This window comes from Cydia splendana, chromosome 14 (genome assembly GCF_910591565.1).
Source record: "Cydia splendana chromosome 14, ilCydSple1.2, whole genome shotgun sequence".
In the NCBI taxonomy this organism is placed as follows: domain Eukaryota; kingdom Metazoa; phylum Arthropoda; class Insecta; order Lepidoptera; family Tortricidae; genus Cydia; species Cydia splendana.
Window position 1 is genome coordinate 16,842,610 of NC_085973.1, and position 11,239 is coordinate 16,853,848.

An 11,239-nucleotide genomic window follows, 5' to 3' on the forward strand; every position below is an offset into this window, starting at 1 on the left:
CAACATCGCTTGCAGACGTAGTAATCTGGTTTGTATAAAGTATAAGTATACTACGTACACCGGGCCGTGTCGTGGCCGGAGCTTCCTACGCATCGTTTTCTATGGAAAGCATCACGTGATCACCTGTCATGTCATAGAAAAGTAAGCGCCGGAAGCTCCGACCCGGACACGGCCCGGTCTAACGTGAGTCATCCTTAAGGTTCAGAAAATCGATCAATATGTACCATCATAAGGAAGCAACATCACATTATTTCCTTAAAGCTACATAACATAAGTAATAAATAAAGTCATTACTTAATATCAAGTAATATAATATTTACGTTATAATTATATTTTCATTTATTTCCCATCTTATTAACGGATCAAAAGAAACTAGCGAGAGCTCAGACCCGTAGACAATCACGTATGTCCCTACAACATTACCTTAAACTCTAAATCATAGAAATATAGCCTTTATTACGAGGTTATAGGAGTTGTGTGAGGTGTAGGAGGAAGTTTGTTTCCACGTCGTCGTAATTTAATGACGTCGTGGACGGCACGCTTTGATCTCTTTTCGGATGTGGAGTACAAGTTATAAGCGAATTACCAGCGCTATTACTGGCGTTTTCGAATTTTAGTTATTCACATACCTGAGTGGAAAGAAGCCATAATTTTAAAAGAATGAATGAATGAACTAAAATTCTAAAGCACTTATGATAGAATAGTATTATATCGCGATATACTATTCCTTTAAAGGGTTCAAAGCATCAACCAAATGTCAAATGAATGAATATTGTGAAATGTAGAAGAAATTAGGACGAAGCAAAACAATAAGTTTAAATACCCAATCACAAGTGATTGATCTGTATTTTAAGGAATTGTGTTTTTAAATTATCATCCCGTCATGCTCTTTGGCAACCCGACATTACGTTTTTGCAATTTTAGTAGTTTCACAATTGGTACTTACTTGAAAAGAATATGTTTCCTCTTTAGTTTGGGAGTACGAGCCAAATAAAGCTGAGGTTCCTGTAGACCATCTCACCAGCAATCTCATCTCACCGTAATCACCGTAACATATAAAAGCTTGTAGAGTCCGTCTAAGCTAACTCTGCATCGGCATGGCAAGCGACAGAGTGTAAGAGCTCCACCATAAATATCAAAATCCTATGATTTAAACGGCAGTCAGCTTAACCTCCGACGCAAAACGAGGGTGTTATAAGTTTGAGTATATGAGTGTGTCTGTCCGTGGCTCTGTAACTCTTTGTTAAGGTACTTGGGACGCGACAATCAAACACCAGTTTCTGATCAAGACTGAAGTTCATTTATTGTACGCTTACCCACAACATGCATAAATATAAAGTACCTACAATCTCCTCTTTTCAAAAAAAAAATACACAAAAAAAATGACACTTTCATGGTGTCATTTTAAAAAACTGAGTGTACAATTTAATAAATAAATGCTGACTGGTAAATTTAAAATTATTAACAAAACTTATGCTTATTGTACTATTTTAAAACATCAAAATGCGCATGCAAATGATTTTCCTTACTAAACATAGGTATTTATAGTAACAGTATTAAAATGACAAACCATATTTTATTCCAGATAAAATGTTGATTCGTGAGACAATGTGCTTAATCCAGACACTTAACATCATTATTAAGTAGGTATATAACATTTAAAAAAAAAATATTTCATTACATTATCATGAAAATTATTAAAATAGCTTATAACAAAATACACATTTTATTTAGCAGCAAAACAAGACCAACTTGAAGTGCATGTACAGGCATTACATTATTATAGATATAACATTGATCATTATAGAACTTATTATAGGTATACAGTATGTTAAAATACATTACCATTCCAAACTGTTTACCAGCCCCACGAACCCCACCGATCAGGAACGATCACCTCCCTGCCGGAGCGACTAACATAGTTATTACTATTATTATTGGTGGGAGCAGACAGTATACTGGATGGACCGGGGTGCGCGACCGTGTCACGAGAATCAAACCCGGTGTCGAGGGCGCGCGGCGCGCCAGCCACACCGCTCGATGACGTCACCGCGTTATCACTGCAGATAGCGATATCATCATAAGGCAGAGGGCACACTGAAATGTCTTGCGCTGCCGGGCGCTGATCAGAATCTTTAATAAGATGTCGTCTATTCCTAATCAAAGTGCCACCACCACATATTTTTACAAGATACGAGCGTATACCGCGCAATGATACGATGGTACCACTCACCCAACGTTTGTCTATTCTTACTTTTACATTTTGTCCAGGGTGTAATTCAGACATATCGCGAGCATTTTTATCATACTGATTTTTTTGCATTTCTTGGCGTATTTCCAACTCTTTTTTTACATTTTTCTGAATTTTAGGCAAAAGCAGTTTTGGAGGACATGGTACAATACCTCTTAGTTTACGGCTGTTAAGAAGCTCAGAAGGGGAAGCTAGTTTGTTACTAATGGGAGTATTCAAATATTCTATTAAAGCTATTCTAAATTCCGTTTTTTCATAGTGAGTTTTCTTTAGCAAGTTTTTAATTGTTTGAACCGTCCTCTCAACTTGACCATTAGACTGTGCAAAGTGTGGCGATGACGTTATATGTTGGAAACTCCACTCTGCCGAGAATATTTCAAAACTGTTGGATCTAAATTCAGGGCCGTTATCAGAGATCACCGTGTTAGGAATACCATGTCGACTGAAAATTATTTTCAATTCCTTGATAACGTTATCAGAGGTTAGAGAATTCAATTTTGCAACTTCAACATATTTGCTAAAATAATCTACTACTATCAAGTATTGGTTTTGCTGAAAATGGAATATATCAACCCCTAGTTTGGACCACGCCCTTTCTGGCACTGGATGTGGGATTAAGGTTTCTTTTCTATTTTGATTTTTAAATGTCAAACATGCCTGACAGTTACTAATGTAGTCCTCTACATGTGCATTTATATTTGGCCAGAACATACTCTCCCTAATACGCAACTTACATTTATCTAAGCCTAAGTGCCCTATATGCACACGCCTTAACATTTCGTTGCGCATTGCAACTGGAATAACAATTCTATCGCCTCTCCATAACATGCCATATGCTAACGTAAGTTCGTCGCGGTAACCCCAATAAGACCTCGCTTGAATGTCAACCTCATGTTTATGCGTTGGCCACCCATCCTTAACATACCTGAGTACTGTTTGTATTTCCACATCATTTTGCGTAGCAACTTGTATTTTTACAAAATGCGTGTCCAGTAACGGGTTACTCACTGCGATGGCACAAACTTGTGCTTGCAAGTCTAGCTGGTCTCGCGGTACTTCAACTGGACCGCGCGTCGGTTCTACAGCGCGTGATAACGTATCTGCCATATACAAGTATTTTCCCGGCTTATAAACTAATTTGAACGTGTACGGCTGTAGACGAAGCAACATTCGCTGTAATCTAGCTGGAGCGGTTGCTATGGGCTTGCAAATTATACTGACCAAAGGCTTATGGTCCGTTTCTATTATTATGTCACCCCTACCATATATATATGTATAAAATTTCTCACACGCGTAAACCACGGCCAGAAGCTCCTTCTCAATCTGAGCGTAAGCTTGCTCAGCTTTCGTAAGCGATCGCGAAGCATAACAAACTGGTAATTCATTTTGCATAAGACATGATCCTAATCCATTCTTAGACGAATCTACTGAAATTACCACGGGTTTATTGAGATCATAAAACTGTAAAACGGGAGCTTTTGTCAAACAATCTTTCAAGTCATCAAACGCTTTTTGGTGGTGCTCTGTCCAATGCCATTCGGTATCCTTACGTAACAACTCTCTCAATACAAAATTCCTATCCGATAAGTTTGGTATGAAATTGCCTACGTAATTAATCATTCCCAAAAATCTCTCTAAATCTTTTATGTTTTCTGGTCGTGGCATATTTTTTATGGCAGAGGTATGTGAGCTATCTGGATATATACCTTGTGCACTAATTCTATGACCTAAATATTTAATTTCTGTTAAACCAAATTTGCATTTATCTCTATTCAACTTTAAATTGATTTCCCTGCACCTGTTCAAAACCCTTTTCAGTCGGTCGTCGTGCTCTTCTTTCGTACGGCCGTGTATAAGTAAGTCATCTATAAATAGGCACACTCCCGGAATGTCATCAAAATTTTCAAACATTTTCTTATGAAAAACCTCTGAAGCGGACGTAATTCCGAACGGTAACCTTAAAAACTTATACCTACCGAAACATGTGTTGAATGTGCAAAGATCCGTACTATCTTTGTGCAAACGCAACTGCCAAAATCCCTGTTTTGCATCCAACGTACTATAATATTTAGATCCCAATAAATTTACAGTAATTTCATCCAAGGTCGGGAGCTTGAAATGTTCCCTTTTAATGGCCTGATTTAAGTCACGTGGGTCTAAACAAAGCCGTAGGTCGCCATTAGATTTTCGCGCTACAGTCATACTGTTAACCCAGTCGGTAGGGCCTTCCACTTTTGCAATTATGCCCTCATCTACCATATTATCTAATTTTTCCTTGATACTATCTTTTAAAGCTACCGGCATCTTTCTCGGAGCGTGGACTACGGGTCTAATACTACTATCAATTTCTATCTTGTACTCGCCAGGCATACATCCTAACCCCTCAAAAACGTCATTGTACTCGCGAAAGATATACTCATAATCCTGTATGACGCTAATGTCCTTTATCAATCTAACTACCTCAAGTTCACTGCACGATTCGCGGCCTAACACCGCCAACACCGGTACTACATAGGACGGTACATCCGCTATCACGAACTCCAGTATATAAAAGTTGACAATGATATCGTTAGCTGAGTAACTCTTATACTTTATACACGTCTTAGATAAATCTTGTTCTGCTAAACCAACCTGGCTCAAATATCTTATTGGTAAAATATTCGCATCGGCCCCGGTATCCAGTTTAAAATTAATAGTAACATCTGCTCCGAAGGTTAAATCTATAGACCAATCACTACTCGAATTACTAAGACAATAGATTACCTGATCGATAGGTTCCACTGAGGACTCCACAGCTTGTACGTTATACACCGTGCACATGCGTGAGAAATGATCATAGTTATTACAACTCAAACACATTTTTCCTAAAGCCGGACACTTCATATAGATACCGTGAGCAAACCCGCACTTTAGACACTGCACTCCAGATTTAATTTCACCATAAGGTCCCGTTTGTTGACGTTGTTGTCTCATCTCTCGCGATGAAACAGCTGTTTGCGCAGGAGCGGCACGGCGGCGCGGCGGCGCGGGGCGCGGGGCCGGCTGCGACCAGCCGCGACCTCTGCCCCTCGGCGCGCCTCGCGCTCCGTACCCTCCACGTCTTGATATCCAATTCACCTGACCGTACGGAATACCGCCTTCCTCTAGCATAAACTGGTCTTGACTATTACTTGCTGTAATATTATAAGTATAAGCTTCATGTTCACTGGACTCTTTCTTGATTGACCCCGCCTGCACTTTCGATATTTGCGCAATATTACATATTTCCAGGGACTTTTTTAGAGTTAAGTCCGGCTCTCGCAACAAACGCTCCCTCAGCGCGTTCTCCTGTATTCCACATATGAGGCGATCCCTTATCAAATCATCTATTAGCTCCTTAAATTCACAAGCACTTGCTAGCTTTTTCAACTCGAACGCGTACTGCTCAATTGATTCACTTTGTTTTTGACACCGAGTAAAGAATCTGTGCCTTTCGATGGTAATATTTTTTTTCGGTGAGAAAAAAGATTCGAATTTATCCAATAAATCCTTTACACTGGCAAATGTACCTTCAAATTGAGCATGTACCTCGCGACACTGCTCACCAATCACATGCAGCAATATGCTCATCTGCACCTGAGCACTTTTTTTAGATAATTCACACGCCTCATAATAAACTTGGAATGATTTTCTCCATTTCTCCCATTCTTTGGAGAGGTTCCCTGATGTAACATTTTCCAAATTATTTGTTAAACTAAACGGTAATGGCGGCGGCAACACAGCTTCCATTATGGCACAAACACTTCTCTGTATGTACGTATATATGTATATTATTGCAATCCAAATGTCTACAAAATCGTAATATCACTACAATTTTCGAGTTTTCAATACCCGTCTCAATTAACGCACGCACTATTTCTACAAAAGGTTCAAAACGGCTGCGCCATGTTAAGGTACTTGGGACGCGACAATCAAACACCAGTTTCTGATCAAGACTGAAGTTCATTTATTGTACGCTTACCCACAACATGCATAAATATAAAGTACCTACACTCTTAAAAGGATATACCGATTAGGATGCGTTCTTTATTTGAAAGCAGGTTGATTTATTTTATTATCATTCTAGTGATGATTCTTCAACACATTTTATTCTAATTAAATCGATTCATTACGTTAAGGGATTTTTAGGTTTTTAATTTGTGTTCTTGAAACTTGGACCACACACCCCCGTCGGCGAAACACAACCGCAGCCAATAGTTACGGGCTATGTATAAAGGAGCATCGCGTCGGGATAGTTCGGCAACTCCCGGCAACTCTCGAGCAACTTCGTACGGGACTCTTTTTGAAAACTGGAATTAATGAGTCGGAGGTTTCTAGAGTTTCATGTTTACAGTTTTATTTTGACTGGCTCATCAAATTTTGGAAAGTAAATCTGCATATAAATGTCAAGGAAGCTTAAGAGAGATGGTTTTTACTTATAAAATGAAGATGAAAAAAAAATTGCTTCAGTATCAGTATGTTTTGTCTTCGTTTTCAGGGTGAAATTAATAGCTATTAAGCGCATTCAACCGCAGCCAATAGTTAAGGGCTATCGCGGAGCTATAAAGGAGCTACCGGGATAGTCCGGCAACTCCTGGGCAACTCCCGGCAACTCTCGAGCAACTTCGTGGGGACTTTTTTGAAACGCTCAACATTCCATTTTTCTAACCACTCATTACGCTCGTGATTCAATTTTTGAATCTTTCGCTTGCGCGGGTATCAATATTAGCACGATAGGTTAAACAACCACTTTGCCCTCTTGTAAGACCAATAACTATTGCCTCTTTCTGCAGGGCGAATATCTTGACGCCATTCGTTTTCTTGGGAAACCCACTCTAAATAGAACCATCTTAAAATAATGATAATCTACGTATAATCATAAAGGTGAAGTTATTTTATTCAAAAGTCGCTTTAACTTAAAGGTTTTTGGTGCCAGTGCCAACTCGACTTTCCTCATAAAACCTATGCATCCAAACATGAAAAATCCAATTTACAACCTGTGCCATTTTGGGCCTCGCTAAGTGCAGCTCCACTTGAACGTTCCGAGCGAAATATGACAAGCGACGAGCGTCGCTGGTCGCGAGCGATTTGTCGCGGGCTTTAACACACTGAGTAGGGCGGGCGAGCGCGAGCGATTTTGGTAGGTATGTGGTTTATTGTTACCACTATGACAACCGCTTAAGACGAAAGTGGACGACCCGTGCGAAATAACCTTTTCATACAAACAGCAACACTCCTAACTGTGCATCGGTGGACCTTATAAAGGCATAAGGTCCACCGATGTACAGTTAACAGTGTGGGTGATGGTACAAACGTAGTCCTCATTTTCCTCTATGGATATTAACATTGTTAAAAATATTTTGACACATTTTGTTGTATATCAACCTCAGCTATGATGCTACGTTTGATTTTTTTCGAATTATTTTAAGAGTTAGGAATATTTTAACTCATTCAGTGCCAAGAACCCGACTCTCGGGTCCACTGTTCGTAGCGACTACGCGCTCCATACGGCAAAGACGTGGCTACGCGCTACGAGCGTAACCCGTAGCACTTAGTGGCAATTAATGTGCTAAAAATTTGTACAATGCTCCTAATTTTTACAATAATCAAAAAAGCGAAAAAAAAAACGATAAGTCGAGATATCTTGTCACTTTAATAAGAACTCTACGCATGTCACATATAGTTCTAACTTCAAAAACGTATGCACGACTTATCGGGTTTTACCGCACACCCGATATATATTAGAAATTGCATTTAACATCATACTTAAGTATCAAATACTTTAATGCTCCAATAGTGCATGAACGGCCTACATTTCGAAACCGTGAAACTGAACTGGACATTGCGGGTAAGTAATTTCGCCTTTTCCGCTATTTCTGTATTTAAGTTAGTAAAATACCTAACATACTTATTTAAAGATTAAAAACTAAACCGTATCAGTAACTTCTACCTAATTTCGTACGTATATACCAAAGAGAATAGATAGTATAGAGGGCTATTGCCATAGTAAATTTTGTAGTCATGGTACATTTACCGCCATCTATCGACACACGATTAAAACTTAAATAAAGCTGAAAATGTATAAATGAATCAAAATATGTATACGGATAAATGATATTTAATTTTTATTGCTCCATACTGACCCATGTTCTTTCACTGATATGTGTTAAAATTGTTAAATATCAAACGGTGTCGTCAACGCCATCTAGCCGAGAATAGGCCAAAGGTATATGGCCATCTATTCGAGAATGACTTTTTCTTGATTTCCGCGGCACGTTTTTTTCTTAGACTTTATTTATCTTATACGGAGTTACATATATGTTTGGTATATACCTATTAGCCCTAGATAGGTCGTAGGATTTACGGACCGCATCGCCTACGTGTAATAACACCTTTTACGAGCAAGTGTGATGAAATAGTACATTACGATACAAGTGCGAAAAGTAGGGAATTTGCAACAAGTGGCGATAAATTGAAACACGACCGAAGGGATTGTTTTTAATCGACACGAGTTGCGAATTACATTTTCGCACGTATATTGTACAACGTTTTACAGTACATATGGCCTTTTAAACTTTTGACATAGGCACGTATTGTCCTTAATCCTGCCCTAGGGCGGTAAAGTAGCACTATAAGTACTGTAAAATTACTCACGTGATTAGTGACACGACAAACATGTCACAACCATACCACGAACCATCAAAACATCTAAACACGGCCCGTGATCGTTAACTCCCTAGTGACAGACAGCGGAATTTTTGCCGCCGTGCGTAAACAGCTTGTTTACGACATCGACGAGTTGCGACGAGTTGACGAGACGAGGACGTGACGAGAATGGGGGCTCGTTAGGCGTCAGTTTAATTGCCACGCGTAGATGAGGGCCGATTTGGCTTGTTCTAATGGCGCTCGCGACATGACATGGTACATGAAACAGTGTAATGGTGGTGGACCATACGGCGATCTAAAGATTCCTTATTTCCTGTTAATTGTTGTTAATATTCTAGTTAGGTAGGCACCAGTTTTAAATGATGGACAATAAATAAAATTTTAAATTTTGAAATTATACTTTACATACCATCATACCGATGACTTGTTTTCTTTAACTACCTACTTACTTTTCAAAATCTTTTTTCAGGAACTACTTAATTAATTATTATTCTGCATTTCGCAGTGCGGTCAACTTAGTAAATGTAGTACTGGATACGACGGTGTTATGATGTCGTGATCTGAATTGCTACTGTAATCGAGGGAATAAAATTCCAATTTCCCATTAAACATGTACCTACTACAAACGGTGAACTAGACTTTGAAACATTTCCGAAGTCAAAGCAATAAGTCTAGCGCCTGTTAAAAATGCAATAGCAATAAAACGCTCAGGCTACACTGGCTAGCGCTTTATTCGACAGGCGCTGAGGCAATTAAGTGCCGAGCAACAATTTGAGGCGACTATTTCGTAGCTGTACGTAGTGTTTTGCAGGTTTAGTGAGTTGGCTTGGTCTTGCTTTGGAATTCTGGTTGAAATTAAGGTACCATAAATTTACCTATAGGTCATAGTCTAAAACATGGTCTTCTCTTCCCAGAGTGACACAAGCCTCCGTCACAATAACATTGCCACTTTGTAGAGCGCTATTGCATTTTTTTATACTATTATCAATATATAGCGCTGTCGCATGATGACGTAAGCTTGTGTCAGTCACGTGGTCGGAATAGAGTACCAGGCGAAGTATATTATTATACCATGCCTATTAGGTATATTAGGATATACGAAATATTGTTCATTCCACACTACTGTGTACTCCTAATCCGTGTCCTAATGTTTTACTTACCTGACATATAACTAAAGATTTTAATTTGTGTCAGCATTCAGCGACCAACGATTCATATTTTATTTCATTTATTCATTTACAACATACATTGTGTTTAAAATAACAGATTTTCCAAAATTACAAATAAAACTGTAATAAAATAAAACTCCAACTGTAGTAGTAGTTAATATAAAGATTTATTTGAATAAGTTAACTACAAAACGGAAATAACAAATTAACAATTAACATAATCCGTACCAACAGTAATATAACATTAATTACAATATATATTATTATTATATATTATATTACTGTTGATGTATAAAATAAATAAATAATGTCAGCCTATATACGACCCACTGCTGGGCACACGCCTCCTCTCATGCGCGAGAGGGCTTGGGCTATAGTCCCCACGCTAGCCCAACGGATTGGGGAATTCACATACCTACACCATGTTTAACTGTGGTAATTAATACTATCCGTCTACCGTTGCTACGTTTCTTTTGCGAGAAAACAGTCGTTAGCTAATCATTTTCTCGCCCCGCGTTCAACTAAGTCCTGCCAACACCCCAATCACCCAAATCACCCAAAACACACCTAATCAGTTTACTACAATCAGACCCAAAATTCAACCCAACATTAAACAAACGTTGATCATTACCAATGTTTGACCAAATCCCCGTTTAATTGGCCCAAGACAAATACTCCGGCCTAAAACAGTGTTAGTTAACAGAACTATTGTGTTGATTTTCTGTTGGTTTAGACTGTTTAGAGTTTAATTCGATAGACAGATTTCAGAACTGTATCGTTTGCCTAAATAATTAAAATAAATAGTGTTTTAAAATGAATAGGTAAATATCATAAAGACGAAACTCACTTTATCATCATCTCCCTCTCGTTATCCCAGCATTTTTTCACGGCTCATGGGAGCCTGGGTCCGCTTGATAACTAATCCCGAGAATTGACGTAGGCACTAGTTTTTACGAAAGCAACTGCCATCTGACTTTCCAACACAGGGGGTAAACTAGGCCTTATTGGGATTAGTGTGGTTTCCTCACGATGTTTTCCTTCACCGAACTTGTAAAATATCAAATGATATTTCGTACATACGAGTAAGTACCGAATAACTGATTGGTATGAGCCGGGGTTTGAATCCGCGACCTCA

At 38.8% G+C, this 11,239-nt stretch overlaps 1 protein-coding gene across 1 annotated transcript; it reads right to left on the minus strand.

Moving 5' to 3' along the window:
- Positions 1–1,858: 1,858 nt before the first annotated feature.
- On the minus strand, positions 1,859–6,019 carry LOC134796959 (uncharacterized). Its single transcript, XM_063769154.1, has 3 exons — positions 4,456–6,019; positions 3,177–3,351; positions 1,859–2,060 (listed from the first exon to the last, which is right to left on the minus strand). The coding sequence occupies exons 1-3, from the start codon at positions 6,017–6,019 to the stop codon at positions 1,859–1,861; spliced, it is 1,941 nt and encodes a 646-aa protein (XP_063625224.1).
- Positions 6,020–11,239: the final 5,220 nt, after the last annotated feature.

What these genes read in the sequence shown, in the direction of transcription:
- LOC134796959 (XM_063769154.1), bottom strand. Translation starts at nt 6,019, where the DNA reads ATGGAAGCTGTGTTGCCGCCGCCATTACCGTTTAGTTTAACAAATAAT. An exon ending in CCCTACCGACTGGGTTAACA is followed by an intron (nt 3,352 to 4,455) that starts GTATGACTGTAG and finishes TGTATATGGCAG; the next exon opens with ATACGTTATCACGCGCTGTA. An exon ending in GAAATACAAACAGTACTCAG is followed by an intron (nt 2,061 to 3,176) that starts GTATGTTAAGGA and finishes CGCTATCTGCAG; the next exon opens with TGATAACGCGGTGACGTCAT.